Raw genomic sequence first — 19974 nt, 5'->3', positions numbered from 1 at the left:
GTTGTCATGGGCGTGGTTCCGATGGTTTTATAAGGAGAGAGAGTGAACAGGTTAGCTCTCTTGCTCATGCGATGCTCGCCATGTGATTGCCTGCATCGCCACAGGACCCTGTAGACAGTTCCCACCCAGAAGAAGGCTTTCATCAGATGCACCCCCTGGACCATGCACTTCTCAGCCTCTAAAACTGAAAGAAATAGTTTGTTTCTTTATAAATGACCCAGTTTCAGGCATTCTGTTATAAGCAACAGAAAACAGACTAATACACTCTTCTTCTACATAGAACACCTAGGGGAGGTCCCAGAGCCTCTCCAAAAATACTCCCCTTGAATACTGAAAAGGTTAAAGAAAGCATAAAGGAGAAGAGACCTAAAGTTTGAAGGTAGAGAGCTCTCCTCCAAGTTTAAGATTTCCAGTGGATAGTGTGTACACTTTGAGTCTGGCAGGGATGCACTTGGAAGTGAGGTCTTACTAAAAGTTAGTTTTTCTTGTATTCGTCCCCTTCTCTAGGCAGATTATAGTGTAGGACTCTGAGGTCACCTTAACAGCAGAGACTGTTCCTTCGTGGGTGTTGTCTTAGTACTGTCCCCTCCTCTTGCCACCCTCTGGGGGCAGCCTGAGATGCAGAGAATATAGGACAGGTGAAAAGAGAGGAAAGGAGAGGTTCCAGGTAAGCTCTCGAGGGAGCACAAGGGCGCAGCTGCTCTCCAGCGTACCTGATGTGCAGTCCAGGAGAATGACCTGCAGCTTGAAGAGCTCTGGAGCTCCTAGTCCTCAGCAACGTGAATCTTCAGCTTAGGGGAGGTGGGAAAGGTCACTGATGCTGCCTCGTCCCCACAGCCAGGCAGATTGCACTTAACCACTGACACATACATCTTCTTTAAGCTGCCCAGGTGAGAAATGAACACGTCTTTGTGAAATAAACAATTATATTTTCTTTTCAGCCCATTCTAGAATATGTCATGAACTCAGTGAGTTAAAAAGCAAAACACTAGAGTGGGAGATGAGACCTGGAGCCAGCATAAACTAATCCTGCAACCTCAGGCATTACCTTTTCTACCTTGCTTTTCTCATCTGTACAGTGGAGGTGGTGATAGTATCAGCTCTGTTTACTTTAGAGTTGTTCGAGGATTAAGGGAAAAATAAAAAAGGAAACGGCAGCATGCTGAACAGTGTGACGTGTTAGCACAGGGGTAGGTGTTCTGGTTGCATGGGTGAGGCCGGGGGCTCTGGGGCCAGACTGCCTTGGTTCAGTCCCAGTGCTTCTCCTGACCTACCTGAGTGACCTTGAGCAAGGTACGCAGCTGTCTGTAACCCAGGTTTTCTCATCCGCTACTTGAGGATAGTAACAGTACTTCTCTGTAGTAGGAGGATTCAGTGAAGTAATGCACACTTGAGTTATCATTCAGTTATCTTTCATTGGATTCTTAAACACATATTTTCTGCATGCAAGGAGTAGGTTGTGCAGATGTACACATATAAACAAAATTAGGCCTGGTGGCACTTCAGAGAAACATGAAGTGCATCCCTTGTCCTTGTGATTATGGCTCTCAGACTGCAGGCAGTGGCTGCATAGAAGCATGCTGGAGAAGGAGGTTTCTGACTTGATTGTAAGACAAAAGCATTCATTAGACCTTTTCTGGGCATCTTCTAAGTGGCAGGTGCTGAGAGTATAAAAATAAATAAGATGTGGCAGTTGCCCTCTAGGAGCTCACAAAGAAAGAAGTGGCGAGGGGCATGGCAGAATGTGCTTCTGTAGAGGAGAGAACTAGCTGAGTGCGCAGATGGAGGTGGGAGGCAGGTAAGAGCTCAGCTAGACCAGGTGGGTGCTCAGGTGGAGGTGGGAGCCAGGTGGGGCCTTGGATAGACCAGGTGAGTGCTCATGTGGAAGTGCGAGCCAGGTGCTCAGCAGGCCTAGGGGAAACAGTGACTTGCTGTTCAGGGGGAAGTCAGAATGCTATGTGCTGTAGTTTGAATCTTGCAGAATGGGTAGGCATTTTCCAGGAAGAGCTGTGGGGAAGGGCATCCATTGAACTGCCCGTCCTGTAAGGCAGTCGTTGCCACTGGGTTTCCAGCTGGGGCCCTGTGAGGGTTTCTGAGTTACTTTCAGGTCTCGGGTCTCTTGGGGTCTGTTTACCCTCTCCTATGCAAAATGTAGTTCTCCTGGGCCTTTCATGGGCAAAACCTTTACTCCAGAGAGGTTTAGAGCTATGCTGTCCAGTGTGGTAGCCAGAAGCCACATATGGCCATCTTGACACTTAAATTAATTAAAAAAAATTTTTGTTTTTGGTACCTGGCCAGCATGGAGGTCTAAACCCATGACCTTGGAGTTATAAGGCTGCACTCTAACCAATGATGAGCTAACCAGCCATCTCCTAAAATTAAATAAAATCAAAAGTTGTATCCCTCAGTCTCACTAGCCCCATTTCAGGTACTCAATAGCCACATGTGGCTAGCAGCTACTACATGGCCAGCACAGACAAAAATTCTATCATCACAGAAAGTTCTATTGAACAGCGCAGTTCTCCAGGGAGCCCTGGCATCACGCAGAGGGAGGAGTGGGGCGTTTTCCTTGCTTGCCCTCCACTCCAGCTGTTGTGAACCTCCCTGCTGGGTGTTCAGCCTGTCTGGAGTTTCAGCTCCAGCTCTGCCCTGGGGTCCTCAGCTGGCCATAAGACCTAGCACAGTGGCATCTGCTTTACCCTGGCCTGCCCCAGTCCTGCCACTCCCTGCCTGGATGCAGCTCTAAAATAGACAGACCACTGCCCAGGTGAAAATCTGGTTCATTTAAATGCATGGAATAAAATAAATCCCTTTATTTACTCCTTTCACTAGAAATCCTCCTGTAACCTCAGCTTCTTTTAATATGTGTGAAGACAGCTGGTCAGAGGGGGGTAGCACCAAAGTGTCACATCCTTTAGGAGCTGGGGCAAAGACCACAGCTTCAGCATTCGTAGAGTTGTGCAAGGGGCAAACCGGGGATGTGAAATTCTGTGAAGAGATTGCCCGAGCCCACAGTGATCAATGTGTGACATTGGGTTTAGGCTTTGCTTGGCAGTGATCACAGCCAGGACACGCTGAAGGCATCACTGCCCTTGATGGATTCGTGACAAATTGTACATTGACCTGTATCATTAGATGCACCAAGACAATGTGTTCTTAAGGGATAATAATCCTCTTTTAAAGCAAAAAGAACAAATAAAGAAGCCACTTCCGGCATTGTCAAAGCCTAGTCTCCATGGCACTTATCTTTGGATCTGCCCTCAGCCCCACTGTGTGCAAGGAGTCACCCTTATGATGTGTCATTTGCCACAGAATCATTTAATTGTGCTCTGGCGTCTCAGGAGATTAGATAGCGCCAAGATCTGTGTGTAATGGGTAATGATTATAGAGATTAAGAGGCTTTCGGGCAGTTTGATTTACAGTTACTATGTGACCTGATTTTAGGAGAAATTTGACCTTAGGCCAGGCCTGGTTATAATTTTCCAGAATAGCTTTCATTTTAGGAATCCAAACGCATCTGGATAACACCCAGATGTTATAAAATGATAACGTCTGCCCCATCTGTTGAAGTAACTTGGAATTTCAGAGTTAGCTTGTCAGTAAGTCTTGGAGGAGAGAGAAGTCTTTTCCAGAACACTTCTCTAATCATAGTTTATCAGCCCCTTGGTTCTGAAGGAGACTTTTCAGTGTCAGTGAAAACTATCCCTGGTTTCACAGACAGTCTAATACAGTGTCTTCAGATGTCTGTTGTGTGCAGTCCCTGCACAGGCTGGTTACCTGTTGCCTCGTTTCAACTTAGGGTTGTCCTTTGTAATTTATCAGTGGGAACAGGTATGTTTAGAAAGGTGAAACAGACAAACACAAGCGGGAGCCCCTGTCCGTTGGGACTTACCTGCCATCATGTAGCACCTATAGTGGGTGGCATGCCATCTGAACCAGAGGCTCACTCAGTATCAGAGGTGCCTGCATTTTCTAGTGGATGAATCTCATCAGGGAAAGGGCAGAAAGATGACTGGACACGATGTGTTTGATACATGTGCCATCGTTGCTCCTGCTGGAATCAGAGCAGTGGAGCTGGAGCCCCTGGAAGAGAGGCCACGGGTCTTCTTCCATTTTGGGGACACTTAACAATCCGTGAGTGGAAAGGACTGCCAGGCCTTTCACCCACCTCTAGTTCTATTCCAAAGTCCCACACTGGGGTGACCCTCATGCTCTGGGCTCTGCAGCAGGGCCTGAAGGGTGAGTGGGAGAAGAAGGGGCAGGAGAGGGCTGGATGGTGGGGGGATCTCGGCTGTGACAGAACAGGCAGTGTTTAAAATCCTGCCTTATTAAAGGTCTGTTTGCAGAAAAGAGAATAGAAATGGTTCAAATTTATAGTTTACTCTGGATAATTAGGGTTCACTTCTTAATTAACTTTACTACTAATAAGACTAAAGGGCTATGGTAACCCACTGCCATTTCACGAGGAAGGTTTTTTTATTCCATAATAACAAGGTACTGAGTATCAACAGGGACCTGCTTGTGGAGTAGAAGGCAGGAGCTTCTGTCTGCTGAAATGCAAAAAAAATACGAGGAGAATGCTGCTCCTCGCAACACCAGAGCTCACTGAATAATCCAACAGCTTCTCCATCTTTCCAAGATGTTTGTGCTCTTTCTACCTGTGTTAACATTATCTCTTCATCTGAAGAATTGCAGCAGGAATAAGAAGAGAAGTTTGGAACACGAGTCAGATCTCATGAATTTGGACTAATCGGGGAAAAGGCTGGTCTGAAATAAAAGCGTGAACCCATGAGGCATCTAAACTATATCTGTGTATATAAAACTTGATATATACATTTGAAGAACTTATTCCTTTGAACATATACAGGCATAGGCATATGGGCATATATGCCTTTGACATAGGCATATATAAGAAAACATAAACATACGCATAAAGACATACACACACGTATAAAGACACACATACACGGGGTTACTTCAAAAATTTGTGGAAAAATAGAATTAAAAGATAATACCAATGCAGGTACTGCAAAGAATTCATGGAAAGATTCTGCCCACTAGATGCCAGTAGCACCCTCCATCCAATGACAACCAAAAATGTCTCTGACATTGCCTGACTTTGTCCTGGTTGGGAACCACTGTTCTAGACCAAGTCAACTCATTCCCCAGGCCAGGTCATCGAGTCCTCATGTGTAAACTGAGGTGCCTGAGGAGAGAGCATCTTTAAGTCTCCTTCCAGATCTAACACTCCCAGTATGACCATCAAGGAGTCCTACAGACCCTCATAGGCTGTATGACACCTCTGTTCTTATAAATGGAACTAACAGAGGCAAGTTTTGGAAATGATTTGGCTGTAATACCTGCTTTTTTTTCTTTCCCACAGGAATTCTCACACTAAAGAGAGCAAATGAACTCCTGAGCATGACAGGCGTGCCGGGCAGTTTTCTGATCCGAGTCAGTGAAAGGATGAGAGGCTATGCCTTGTCCTATCTGTCGGAGGAAGGCTGCAAACATTTCCTAATCGATGCTTCTGCAGACTCATACAGCTTCCTGGGCGTGGACCAGCTGCAGCACGCCACCCTGGCAGATTTGGTGGAATATCACAAGGTGAAAACAGTTATAAATTTAATTTGCTTTGTGAATTGTTGTCCTATAGCAATGAAAGGCAATTACAGGAAAAAAGATTGAGACAAGTAGCGGGGGGATTAGTCTTTGATAATTCCTCCTGATAATCAGGATTCTTAATTGCATTTCCTTCATCATAGAACCTAGTTCTTCCTCAAGTACTCAGGGAGACCCCACTGGGGCAGAGAATAGAGTAGATGCTAATAGAACTGTGCCCACACTGATCACATCTGAAAACAATCTCGAGTTAGAACTTGAGCCCTGGAGGGAAAGAGAGGTCATGGCAGTAGTGGGTGAGAAAAACCTCCTTTAAGATGGTCATCAGCCAATAAAGCTTTGTGTAAATCAAGGGTAGGTGGGGAGTGACATCTTTGGAGTGGGCAGGAAGGGCACATCACTGTGACTCATACTGTCTCAACAACATGCACACCCCACAGCCCAGCCTGACCTGTGCCTTCTGATTAACAGGAGGAGCCCATAACATCCCTGGGGAAAGAGCTCCTTCTCTATCCCTGTGGTCAGCAGGACGACATGCCTGATTACCTGGAGCTCTTTGAGTGACTGTCTCCATCTGGGTCATCCTCCAGCCTCTGGCTGAGCTATCCTCTGGACAAACAGTGCTGAAATGGACATTTGTGTGTGAAGCCAAAATCCCCCTGCAGCAGAGCCAGTGCTGATCAAGCAAAAGTGTCCATGGAGTCCTCATTGAAATCTCTCTTCTGCACAAACGCTGGAGTTTCATGTTGGGAGAAAATGACCTGTATCTCATATGCACTCCAAAAATAAAGGGAGAAGGGTCCCAGTTTCAGCAACTACCTAACATGAAGGATATGACCTTAATGATATATTTAAGACAAAACTAACAAAGAAGAAATGGAAACTTTTTAGGAATTAAGGTGTACTTCAAAAACCAGCTGCTTGTGTGGAGTATTTTATGACCACTACACTCTCTCTTTACATCATCTCAAATTGTGTCAGGCTCCTGTTTGTATGAAGTTGCACATTGGCCTTGGCACGCTGGCAAAAAAGCCTTTATTGTGGCTGAGATTGTCCTCAGAACACACCTCATTTCTTGTGCATGGTGCTGCCAGGATGTGAGAGACATAGAAAAGCAGAAGTTGTGAATGTAAATGGAATAAGACTTTTAAAAATGTACGATGATAGACTTGTGTATAAAAATACATATGGATGGGAGGACAGTGGGCAAAGATCTATGAGTTTGTTTCCTCATTCTGGAGAATGAGGACAGCGTGTGCCCTACCTGCTCTATCCCATAGTGTCCCCCAAAGAATGAAGCACGTGCACATGTCAGGTGTCATTTATTAGAGGTGCGTAGAACAGAGCAGAGAAGGCGAGCTGTTGGGTCACTACCTGTGGGTTGAATTGTCTTCTCCTAAAAGATATGTTGAAGTCTTAACCCCCGGACCTGTGCATGTGACCTTATTTGGAAATAGGATCTTTGCAGATGTAGTCATTACATCTTGGACAGGAACCAAGGAGGCTCTGAGCCACCGGAGATTGTTTTTTTCTGGGAGGATGGAGATGCGTGTAGCCAAAGCCTAACCCTGTGTGTTGGCATTCTTTTAAATTACCTTTTAATGAAAGCTGAATGATATCACAGTTTGTTCATGAGCTTGGTTGTGTAAAACACTCATTGACAGTGTAAAGTGTAACCAGAGAAGAGGTGGGTGCGTGTGTTTTTATTATTTTTATTGTACATATTTACTGGGCAAAGAGTGATATTTTGGTACATGTATACAATGTGTGATGTTCAAATCAGAACAATTAGTACATTCGTCATCACAAACACCATTTTCTTTGTGTTGAGATTACTTGAACTGCTCTCTTTTAGCCATTTGAAATTATACAATAAATTATTGTTAATTACAGACACCTAGCAGTGCTATGGAACTTATTCTTTCCATCTAGCTGTTGCTTGTATCTGTTAACCAACCTCTCCCTCCCTCCCTCCCCACTACCTTCCCAATCCCTAGTAACCACAGTCTACTCTCTACCTCTATGAGCTCCACTTTAGTAGCTTCCACATTTATCCAGAGGAAAGGAGCTAGCATCCCAAAGCGATACCTGCACCCCGCATGCTTATTGCAGCACTATTCACAATAGCCAAGACTTCGTATCAACCTATGTATCCACCAAAAGAAATGTGGCCTGTATACACAAGTGGATGCTACTCAGCCATAAAAACGAAAACTAAAATCCTGTCATTCACAGCAACATGGATGAGCCTGGAAGTCGTCATGTTAAGTGAAACAAGTCAGGCACAGACAGAGAAATACCGCATGTTGTGTGTGTATGTTTTAAGAAGAATGCTTTTAAATATGGGTCATTGTTAACTCTTTCTTGAAATGTTCCATGTGGTTTATATTGTTAAACTATCGTAAAAACCCGTCTCTTAGCTTTTGTTTCTAACTGATTCAGAAACTTCTGTTCCGTTCATATTCTCTCCCACCATTTTCTATAGTCTTGGACAGGTCCCTTTACTTCTCTGATCTTGTTTTTCCTTCAGAAGAAAATAAGTTGTTTTCGCTGGGTGATCTTTATTGCTTTTGTCCAGCTCTGAAATCTTAAGGCTCTGGTTCTGTTACTTACTGGAGTTGATACAAAGTACCTTATAGTCACTAATAGTTATGCAGACACCTAAGATTCCAGCATCACCCTCTGCCTGAAATTATATTGTAGAAAATAAGTGTGACCATATTCAGATATAATTACACTAAGCAGCGTCCTACTGGAGGAATATTTAGAAAACAGGACCCAACTGAATTAGCCTTATACGGGGGAGAAGATTGAGTTCTATACTATGTTATCCTGTTGGTTACTGATATTCAGAGGAATAAACTGCCCTGTGTTCCATGATATGATGTCCAGGAGTAAGACTTGAAATTCTTCAGGAAGGAGAATGGTTTACAGAATTCAGAAATTGATTACAAATAAATGGGGTTGAGGAGGCCTGAGTTCTCATCCTAGCTCTGCTACAGACTCCGTCCTGCTTGTGTCTGACCCTAGTTATGGTCTAAGTTAAAGATGTCCAAAGCCTGGCCCTGCTCCCCTCCTTCTGCTGCCTACCCAAGGTTTCATGGTCTGGGATGTTGCCCTCATGTTACTGTCCAGGTTTCCGACCCCAGGAACTCTGAGCGGCAGACTCTGATTCTTTGGGACTGTGCCCATATGCCACTCCCTGCCCATGTTGATTCTTCTCTCTCTTAACCCCTTCAGTAAGATTCTCAACTCTTCCTCTTATAGTCATCTCAGATTTTCTGGCTTCCACCTCCCATACCACTGCAGACCTCAATCAGGTCACCTGGAAAGCCCCTGGTTCTGGTCTCCTGCCCTATCCTGCTGCAGTAGGATGCACAGGAAAGTTAGTTTGTCCCTCAGTGGCACCAGCAGTGTTAAGCAATGTCATGAAGTGTTATTTGGCTCAAACCTTACCTTAAGAAGAGGAAAAGCACAGGGACAGTTAAGAAAAAGGATCAAGAGAAAGATGAGTTGCCAAAAATATCTCAAGGGCATTTATACCAAAAATTGCCTATTCAAGCCAGTGCTTTGGAATTAGCCATTCTTTTAGTGTAACAGCATGCCCTACTATGGCATGAGCTCTGCTTTTGGATAAAAAGAAAAAGAAGTCATGGCTTAAATTTTTGCAATGGCACCTTCGTAAAGGCAGCTTTCTTAATGCAAACATGGAATCCAAACATGTCTATGACACTCACACATAGATATCTTGGAGATTCTGCCATTTGGTGCACAGAGAGGACACAGGAATTATTTATAGGAGATGCATGGCTAGGTTTCCATCGGGCCTCTTTGCTGTCATTTTTGTTAAGAATGTGGTAAATGCTTCACTTCTGGCTGCAAATGCACAGGTCTTTGTTAGAACATGTCTTCTACAAGTATATCTCTTAGCAATGTTTCTGTTTGATTTGTTCTTTTTTCTTCCTCTTAGTTTTCTCTTCTTTGCCTTCCACTTCTGTATCTCATCCTCATTGTTTTCAGCTCTCCAGTCTTTCCTGTTGTATTTTAGGAAAGTTTCTACTCTCCATCCTTTGCACATCAGAGATTACATTTTCTGCAATGTTAATTCTGCTTTACTGACTCCAGTGTGGATTTTAGTGCTACTACAGGATGAGTATCCTTTATCCCAAATGCTCGGGACCAGAAGTGTTTTGGATTTTTTCCAGATTTTGGAATATTTGCATATATGTAATGAGATATCTTGGTGATGGGACCTAAGTCTAAACATGAAATTCATTTATGTTTCATATACACCTTATACAAAGCCTGAAGGTAATTCTATACAATATTTTTAATAATTTGCATGAAACAAAGTTTGTGGGCAATGAACCATCAGAAAGCAGAGGCGTCACTCTCTCAGCCACCCCTGTGGTCAGTCTGCGGTTGTTTGGCATCACTATCATTCCTGACTCAATTTATATGCTACCGATAAGCAATCATTTTCTTATACTTATTCACATGTGAGTATTTAACAGTAAAAAATACGACATACGATTAATACAGTGAAAAAACCAATGTATTCAGGATAACTAAGCATCACGAGAACATCTTTTTATGCACCTGCTTTTTGACTGTGACCCATCACCTGAGGTCAGGTGTGGAATTTTCCACTTGTGGCATCATGTCACTGCTCAAAAAGTTTTGGATATTGGAGCATTTCAGTTTCAGGTTTTCAGATTAGGGCTGTTCAACCTCTGTTCTCAGTTACTTGCCATCCTTCCTTCTGTCCCCATCCAAGGATCTTTAGACTTCATGGCTACCCCAGATTGAAAACTATCAGGACGCTTAAATGATAAAAGCACCCTCATTTTAATGTGTGGTAAAAACACATCATTTGCTAATGAGGTAGTTCGACAGTAGAGAGAAAGACCAGCAGGGCCTGGTTATACCATTAACTAACTGTGTGGAATCTTAAAAGAAAAAAAAAAAAAAATTAAGCCTTTCTGAGCTTCAGTTTCTTCATCTCCCAAAAAAGGAGTTAGTCACCTGGGTTCTGTGGATTAGAAAAGAAATATAAGTGCCTGTTATATAGAAAGCTCTCCATAGATGGTAATCACTCCCAGTGAATCATGGGCCCACTAGAGTCAGGGCACGTCATTCCAGGCTTCCTCTTCATCAGCTCAGTTTATGTAACCCAGAGGCTGTCTATCCTAATGGCCCATTTCCCAGAGTTTCCTAGACTTTTAACAGGGGAAGGAAGGGAAACTTTTAAACTGTCAGGGATGTGATGAACCACACCATGCATTAGCCAGTTGACCTGCAGAGAAATGGCTCACTTAGTTTGGATTTGAAGTGGCATGGACGGGGCATTTGCTAATGTCTGATTTTGACAACCTCCAAATTAGCAGAAACCAGTTTTTACCCCCAAATAGGCCATTGACAAACTCAGTTGTCCCGGGATTCCTGATTGCACATCCCCAGGTACTTGCCTCTGTTTTAGACCAGAATAGTACAAGCCCAGCTACCTTTGGGGTTAACGCCGCCCATCTCCTGAAAAGGTCAGGCAGTGTCAGCGCTGCGCCACATTGCTAGGGAGGGGCAAGCCCCCGCCTGCCCGGTTGGACTAAGTCAGCTCTGCTTGCCTGCAACTGGAAGGATGTTCTGCTGTGGAGTCTTCCCAGCAGCAGAGTCGAGATTCTGGAAACCCTCCACAGCACTGTGCCTCAATAACCCAACCAAAAGGCAAATGCCTTCTCTTTTGGGGATGCTCTCTCAGTGGTGGGCAGAGTTCCAGAAAAGACTTCCCAACCAGCCCCCTCCCTACTATTGCTGAGAGCCCCACGCACTATGGGTGTGATTTTTATGTGGTTCCACTCGGGGCTAGTAACTGGAAGAAAGAACAAGTTAGGTAGTTAGACTTCTCTGGCCTTTCTTTGAATTTAATTTGAGCATTTTCCTCCTTTTTTTAGCCTTTTCAAAGGGATTAAGTCCCAGCAGGCCACTGGTGTTTTCTTTTCTTTTTTTTCTTGGCAGTTGGCCAGTGTGGGGAATCGAACCCTTGACCTTGGTGTTGTAAGGCCATGCTCTAACCAAGTGAGCTAACAGGCCAGCCCCTGGTGGGGTTTTCAGTCGTAGTGTTTTAAACACTGGAGTTAGAATAACAGCTGAGGTAAAGGGGTGACAGGAGGCTGGAGAAGGAGCAGAGCTGGCTTCTGTCCCCACGGTATTGCCACAGCCACCCTCCCCTGTCCCTCCTCCCTTATGATTCTGTCCCCCTTCTTGCTAGAACAACAGATGAACCAAACATAGCCGACGAGACACTGGTGTTGATTTCATCAGTGTTCAAAGCATCAGTAATGCAGAGACATTTTAAAAAGCACCTGTGCTGGCAGGAAAGAACAAATTCTGGGTGTTGGGAAAAAACCACCAGCCAAACCCCTCAACCACTGGCATAGTTTTTGGCAGCAACAGCAAAGCACTGAACCCTGCCAGAAGAAACAGCTTTGAATTAAAATATAAAGCTAATCAGAATATGGATCACACAAAGCTGCCAGTTATTTGATGTGTGTTGGGAGTAAAACACACCTACTCTCCTAAGGAACTCCCAAGGTCATTATCTTTAATCAGCAATTCTCAGAAACAATAGTAAGTCTTTTAAAAGCAAGTATTCCCACCTGTTCTCCCCTCCCACTCAAGACAGTCTTTAAATTTAACGTCTTGGAATCCTGTGTGAGCACTGGATTCTGGGGCTTCGATCCCAAATGGAGCCCTAATGCTGCCCATAGTCACACAGCGGCTAGAGGGAGACACAGGCGGTGAGGTGCTTAACTGTTCTGGATCACTGTGTTAACAAGGCCTCACTCCTTGTCGGGATTCCTCAGGAGGGGCCAGAGAGCAGAAAAATGGTGGGAAACTGAGGCACAAAGAGGACAGGCTCTGGACTCATCGCAGGCTCAAGCTCTTTCCCCAGACCTTAAAGCTCATCTGGAGCTAGCTGTGTGACAGGACAACGATGTGTGAACCCTGGAGCCCTCCACTTGGACAAAAACAAAGGAATGACAGTGAACATGAGGGTTTCATAATCTCCAATGGATGGCCCATAACGTTCAGCAGACACTGCCAGAAATACAGTCGTAAACGAGGAGCTGTGTGTCGACTTCTTGTGTAGGAACTCAGAGAGCAACACCCCAAAGTGATGAGCTCAGAAACAGCCTCAAAAGCAAAGTTTTCCTCTGACCTGCTCCTGCCCTCCCATGTCTCAGCCTCATCTCATCTCATTCTCCCCTGAGGCAAGCCGTAGAATCTAGACTCTCTCTTCCCCAGGGCAGGTCACAGACAAACTCCAATCTGCCCCCGGCCCCTGCCTTTCTGTCTTGGAGCTGGTCATGAAGAAATTCTCTGTCCTTACTTTGTCTGATCGCAGGTCACAAGACCCCCATTCTAGAAAGGTCCTGCCCCATACCCAGGAGGAATAAATACTGCACAGAGAGGCCAAGAAGAATCTGAGCAGACAGCCTTGCGGGGTTTCCCCACTCTGTCTATTAGCATTAGATCATACTTTTTTTCTCCAATCACATTTCTACACAACTGTGCCTGCTTCATAAAACCTAAACATAAAAATGGACTGTGTTCCCTATATCTTTGGGTCCTCATTCTGAAGGCTCCCGTATCATGTAAAACTATGATCAAATGGAATTTGTTTTGAATTTTCTTCATATTAATCTGCGTTTATCAGTTTATTTTTCAGAGAACCTCCAGGGCATTGAAAGGGATGTCTTCTCTTGGTCCCTACATGAATAACTAGACATAAATAGCTGCTATGTGGCTGAGATGTCCTAATTACTTCATGTATATTAACTCATATTTACAACCATCATATGATATAGATTTGATTACATTCATCACCCTGAACGAGGAAACTGAGGTACAAAAATACTGACTCACTTAAGCTCATGTAAGTTGCAAATGAAAGAACTGGAATTTGAACCCAGGTTGTCTGGCTGGAGCAGCCGTGACATTAGCTACCACTCTGTACTGAACCCTGATAAGGTTAAATTACATAACAGAGGATTTTTTTCTGAAACAAAAATTAGTAAGATTAGGTTCTGGGTAGCTATTTTCCCAGGCCTGATTCTCTCTGCACCACTGATGTGTGGAAAGAGGTAGGTGACCACACCTGTGGACACAAAGAAGGGCTAGAAGTAGGTGACTGGATGGAAATTGAGCACAAGAGGTAAGGGTGTTTTGAGGGCAATGGAGTGTTGATAAAGATTTAACAATGGGCTCGGCTATGGGTGGGGGGTGTGTAGGAGGGGCAGGTCTGATTTGTGGTGTTTGCCAATTGTCATGCTGTAAATACTCCCACCATGCTAGATTTTAAGCTACTGACCTGTCACTGAGTGAAGAGTCAGGAAGAGGTGCTGAAAACTGGCTCTCACCAGGTCGCACCAGCACGCCATGGGCTGGAGGACACCCCAGCTCAGTCAGATGACCAGAGCTAGTTCCTAGGCAATTTACAGGGAGTCAGGACAGAGTATGCAGAGTTGGACGAGGCCTCGGACAAGCCCGAGACTCAGTGCTTCCTTGGCAACATCCTTCCTTTGGAAGCTGTAATGTGACTGGGTCCTTCAAACAAGTTTCACTACTGCTTTCCTTTGCTGTCTGTGTTTCAACTGCAGCCCTTAATTAGTGTTTCAGTGGGGACTTCCCCAACTCTTGTCTTACAGGTGTCCTGGGCAGGCAGTGGGGACGGACCCCTCTTGCATGTGCTTTAAGAGCACCTCTACCCTTCGATAAAACTATTGTACCTGACTAAGCTTTAAAAAGACAGACATAGTTTAATATTACGCCATCTCAGCTCCTCTTCAGCTATCCTTGGCAACTTTTAAAACCCAGTTCTTAACCACTGCCTTGGGTATCTGCCATATGCAATTTAGACACGTACAAATGGCTGATTGGCCCACAGAGCACAGCCTGGGGCTGACCACCTGTGAGACGCGTACGCCTGCCTGATCCCATGGCTGCAATACTTGACAGCCACCACAAGCCTTGTTGAAATTGCAGCCTCCTGACCCTGGGAGGAGATGGACAAGAGCGTGCAGGCCAGTCGCCACAAATCCAACAGCACCACTGGAGACACAAGCCAGACAAGTGCCCTGAAGTTTCTAGTGTCACCATAGCATGTGGAAATATTAAGGGCACAGTTGAAAGGGGCCTTGGAAATCATTTCTCTATTTCCTCTAGTTAAAAAGGACAAGTAAAATGTACAAACAGTTCAGGTTTTCATTATGGTTCTCTTCTTCCTCCAGCCCAGCAGTTCTCAACCCAGAGTGACTTCACTCCTGGGGACACTGGGCAATGACCGGAGACACTTTGGTTGTCACAGGTGGGTGGGAGATGCTCTTGGCATCTAGAGGGCAGAGGTCAGGGATGCTGCTAAACATCCTACAGTGCACTGGACAGTCCCCACAGCAGAGTCATCCAGCCCAAATGCAAGTAATGCCAGGCTGAGAAAGCCTGGCCTATGCACAAAATACTGCTTTCTAAAAACTAAAGACATGGCATTCTTACTCCAAGAAAAAATCATACCCACAAATCATATTTTATTAGCTGTGCAATACCACCTTCCATTCATGTCCTGTGTTTTAATAAAATTTTATGAACTACCAGTACAGATCAATACAATGCATTAAAAACAAAAACAAACAAAAAAACCCCCACAACAGCTTGAATTTCTTGAAGCTTTTAAACAATGAGTTTACTGTGGGCAAACAGAAGGCAAGGAATCATAGAAATAATTAGCTCATGCATCTGGTGGTGCTGGATAATAAATAATTTTGTCATGAATGTAGAAACCACTCAATGTTAACTGTCTTTATTTTTTAAAAAATAGTTCGAAACTGTAATAAACTGCAACTTTATTGGTGATTAAGTAGAACTGCTTAATTTTAAAAATAATTAAGTTATATCCACCTAGCCTTGGGTGGGTGATCACATAGCAAAAACTTCCATCCCACTAGTCTGGCAGATGGATTGATCTTTCACAAAATATATTTTTCTGCATTTCTTCTTATGGAAATCAGAAGCCAGGAAGAGCACCCTGCTTTGAAAAGAGATTGTTTGGTTCACACAGTATACTTTGGTTTATTTAAACAAGTAAGAAAAAGTGGTCCTCATTTCTCCAGAGGAGAAAATGTGTTTTCTGACTTTTACATGTATCAAGCTATCACCAGTCTGAATGAGTTTCCTTTTCTGTTAAGGTGAAAAGTATCTTTTTCTTTCCCTCCAGTGTTCAGATGCTCCTCTTCAGAAATACTCTTCAGATAAAGTGTCTATATGTCTCTATCAGCAGCCGCAAACCATGCCTTCCACATGTGTAAAGTTCTGTCATCGACATTCCGTGCCCGATAGGGTCAGCACTTGGCATGTCCTTGGATATGGCATCAATTCGATGCTCTGAACTGAAAGTTCTCATAATGCATCCAGAAGCATCTTCTTAAAACTATAAAAATTATGCTAACTTGTGCTCTCTTAGTAAGGCTTGCAAATTAGTAATTAAATAAGCAGAATATAACTCACAAGCAAAGTAAAAGTGCATTTTTAAATAAAATAAACAAATGGAGATGGCTAAAATGACAACCAAAAAGATGAGATTATTTTTGGTTAATCTTGGGGGAAATTGATACAATATTTATGGCTGTTTTTTTTCCTTTTCTGGTCTGCTTGGTTTTGCTTAATGTGCTCACAAGGATCATGATGAGAGCGTCTCTGCATTTCACATATTCCCCTCTCCTGCCTTCTGATGTTTTAGCATTCCTAGGAACTAGAGCCCTACTGACAGAATCATTCATATGGGGAGAAATGTGCTTTTCATTCTAATAAACTTTTTACAAAACTGGTCTCAATTCATGAATATTTCAACGAGCATAGGAAACAATAGATCTCATTTTGTTGTAAACACAATCAAAACCTCCACGCCATGAGGCTTATAATCTTACAATCATTCTGTCTTTGTCAGACACTGTACAGGGTGCATCTGGGCTACTTTTGGAGACAAAGTGGAGATTTTCATTTCTGTTCCATAAGCTATGTAGACAAAGAGAAATTGGAGGCTCTTTCCTCTGTCCGTTAGTAATCAGTCAAATTCTTTCTTTCACTCTTTATGGAAGTCTTTTCCTCATTGCAGCCACTTTTTCAGTAATTGCAAAAGGAAAAAATATTCAGTGTCTCCCTAAATCCATCCCTGGGAGTTCATGTTTTTTTGCTATTCGTCTTCTGTTTCTGTTTGCGAAGGTGAGCCTCTATCTCGTGCCTGAAGACCAGCATCCCCAGCTGCCCGTGGGATGCCTCATTCATGGCCTTGGACTGCATGCACATCTTGTACTGCTCCGGGGTCAGCTCGTCCACACAGCGCTTCTCGTGCCAGAGGTGGAAGAGTCCCCGCACGGGCGTCCGCACCACTATGAGGTTGCTGTGGAGATACTTGCGGTAGAGGTGCACGTCCTCCCCGCCCCAGCCCTTGATGTCCAAATCAAACCCACCTGTCAGGAGAGAACACACTGGTGAGTCCTGCTGCACAGGCATCTCCTGCTCTGCCTCTGCTCTCCTGAGCTGCACAAGCACAGAACTTTGCCCGAAGAGGCCTTTAGGGGAGATGTTGCATGCTTTGCCATCCCTGCAAGTTACGGGCCTGCCCATCCAGGTCAGGGGCCCTGGAAATCCAGATCAGAGATGACCTTCATGGCAGATAGCACCAACTTCTAGAGATAACAAGACCGCAAACAGAATTCCAAGCATTTGTATGCTTTAAATGCCATCAGCACTGCTAATGAACAGCCCCAGCCTTCCCAACTTTTCAACTGGAAACCTCCCAATGCAAATCTGGTGTTTCTGTTTTGATGGAACCTCCTCCTGCCATTAGAAACAGAGGCTAAACCAGAGGCTTGCAGTGTGAAGGAGGGACCAGCATCTCAGGTTAAAAAAATCAAGTCCCACAAAAGCACTGTCTTCCTTTTATAGATTAAAGTGGTCCTGAAAAGCTGTGTGTGATTTCACCACAGGCTGGTGAAATCAGCTATTTTAAAGGGATTGGCCTTTCAGTCAGTACTGAAGTTCTACTCAAAGAAAAATCTTGTTTCACTTTGTGATAAACTCTTTCATAAAGTCAGTATGGTCTGCTGAAGACTCACCTTTGTGAACTGACATCCCGTGCTTCTTTCCTTAACCTAAAGCCCACCAGGTCCCAAACAAAATCAAAGCAGCATGGCCCTCTTTTTGTCCTTTGTCACCTAGGAGATTTATCCAACTCTTACAGGAAACAGTGAAGTGATTCTCAACATCTTTTTCTAGACCTTGTGTTCTCACGCAGCCTCACTAGTCCCTGAACACCCCAAGCTGTGCTGCTCTGACGAGGGCTATCTAGAACCCAAATGGGGTTTTCTCAGGCAGAGAAAACCACACCCAATCAAACCCCAGGCTGTATGTACCAGTGATCAGGACCCTTTGGTGGTGGGCAGACAAGGAAAGGTGTATGATTATGAGCCAGGGGTCTATGTGTTGTTTCCTGGTTCTCTTAGGGCAGTGCTTTGTTAGCAGCAATTGATATTACTCTCATTGTTACCATTGTAACTTATCAAATACATGGTGCAGAAATAAGACACCTGCAAATAGGTATGAGATTGCAAAGAATGGGGTCGAAACATGACCCAAATGTTCTGAGCTTATGGCCATGACTTGCTGAAGAAAAGCACCTCCAGCCTGCTGTGCCCACCCTTTTCAATGACAGCTACAGCCATCTTTAGGAGAATCCAGTATATTATAAATCCAAATTTGATAAATGTATACATCATCACAAAATAATCTTTCTCTGTTCAAAGAGCAAGGAAACATAGAGTTTCTTTAAATGGAAGTCCTTAGAAATTTTATTGTCATTTTTGGAAATCCGATTTGCACATAACCATTTAGGAATATTTCTCTTAAAGAAAGGAACACTGCAGTTAGTTGCTGAGTGTCTGCAGAGGCTGACATCCTGGGCCCTCTGTTCTTTCTTATGGGACCTGATCTCTAGTTTTTTGTTTTTTGTTTTTTCTTTTTAACCCAGTGATCTCTTTGAGGGTTCCAAAGTATCTTCAGTCCGCATCATCTCTGAACAAAACAAACCTGGGGATGCACCTACTCCCTGATTTTAAAACGAGAGCTTTAGGTCTTGGGCCTAAGGGGCAGTAGACTGGGAGAGAGCACAGAACAGTTCCTGGAGATGGAAAACCTACACCGCTCCGAGGGCAGGGCCGCCTGACTCCATCCGGCTCTGGGTCCACCCTGAACCCAAGATCAAGGTTCTGGTCTGTTTGTTCATACCCTAGTCACATTTAATCCACAATTCTATTCCCTTCAGAGGTACACGAGTAAGCACTGCTGTGGGGAGGTCATGTAGTATTTTCAAGGGGGGAAGGAGACCCTCTGTTCTCCTCCTGACAATGCCCGTCACCTGCTGTGAGGCCTAGGGAGGTTGCTTTACCTCTGAGACCCTCGGTCTTGTCATCTGAAACTAAGAGCCTTTCCCCTCTGTGCTCTGGAAACCCACAGGCATGTGCACAGGTGTGTGTGTGCGCGTGCGCACGTGCACATGTGTTGATGGCAGATGCACACTGAGTCAGAGACTGAAGCGACATCTGCAATTTTGAAGGCTCAGTAGAGAGAAATTTGGGTCTTTTCTGGTATGTGTCTTTCCAAATTCCCCATGTTTCTTTCATGCTCTTACTGGGAGACTCAGGATGTTCTACACAAGAGGGCTCAGAGCCAGACCCGGCTGAAGGGGGCACGGAGGACTTGCTTTAAAGTTGCCTTCTGCACCTCAGCTGTCAGACTGTGTGTCTCACGTGGGCTGTCTGAGAGGTGCCAGTGGAAATGACAGAGGCTGAAGTGCCACCACTCCAGGCCCTTTCATGGTCCAGCCCCGAGGCCATTAAAGGAGGAACATCAGCATTTTTAAAGGAAATGGCACCATCTTTTCCACCTACTCTCTCTGGAAACCTGACTGGACTTGACTCCCTCAAGGCCTGTGCAGGCCAGTGGCCTCTGGGTGGCAGTAGAGATGCAGATTTGTCTTACCTATATTGATGAAGTCTGACCGATACTGACATGTCATCCCAAATCCAAAGTCTCTCCAAAATCCAGTCTCCTTCTTTATGACCTGCAAGGAAAGTGCTGTCATTTGAGGGGGAAGGAGAAGGTGGGTAAAAATAGAGGGTATTCCCAAACTCATGTGAGCAGTGTTAAATGTGGAGCCCATTCCATCACTGATAAATAAGCCACGGGCAGCCCTGTGTGTGACATGCAGATGGATCTGAGTCCTCACAGATAGTCAGGAATACA

General features: G+C 44.5%; 2 protein-coding genes across 7 annotated transcripts in view; one reads left to right on the top strand and one right to left on the bottom strand.

Moving 5' to 3' along the window:
• SH2D4A (SH2 domain containing 4A) overlaps positions 1 to 6312 on the top strand; it is a 47746-nt gene extending 41434 nt beyond the window's left edge. For both annotated transcript variants that reach the window (XM_063088017.1, XM_063088016.1), the window contains 2 exons: positions 5384 to 5607; positions 6094 to 6312. In XM_063088017.1, the coding sequence (XP_062944087.1) occupies positions 5384 to 5607; positions 6094 to 6186 (317 nt within the window). In that variant the 3' untranslated portion in view covers positions 6187 to 6312. The remainder of the gene's footprint in view (positions 1 to 5383; positions 5608 to 6093) is intronic.
• An 8906-nt stretch (positions 6313 to 15218) lies between these two features.
• Positions 15219 to 19974, bottom strand: part of CSGALNACT1 (chondroitin sulfate N-acetylgalactosaminyltransferase 1) — a 304182-nt gene continuing 299426 nt past the window's right edge. For all 5 annotated transcript variants that reach the window (XM_063085938.1, XM_063085936.1, XM_063085940.1 and 2 more), the window contains 2 exons: positions 19711 to 19792; positions 15219 to 17141 (listed from right to left, as the gene is read on the bottom strand). In XM_063085938.1, the coding sequence (XP_062942008.1) occupies positions 16852 to 17141; positions 19711 to 19792 (372 nt within the window). In that variant the 3' untranslated portion in view covers positions 15219 to 16851. The remainder of the gene's footprint in view (positions 17142 to 19710; positions 19793 to 19974) is intronic.

Source organism: Cynocephalus volans, chromosome 2 (genome assembly GCF_027409185.1).
Source record: "Cynocephalus volans isolate mCynVol1 chromosome 2, mCynVol1.pri, whole genome shotgun sequence".
In the NCBI taxonomy this organism is placed as follows: domain Eukaryota; kingdom Metazoa; phylum Chordata; class Mammalia; order Dermoptera; family Cynocephalidae; genus Cynocephalus; species Cynocephalus volans.
Note: the sequence above shows the minus strand (reverse complement) of the source record. Positions and strands in the feature narration are given on the sequence as shown.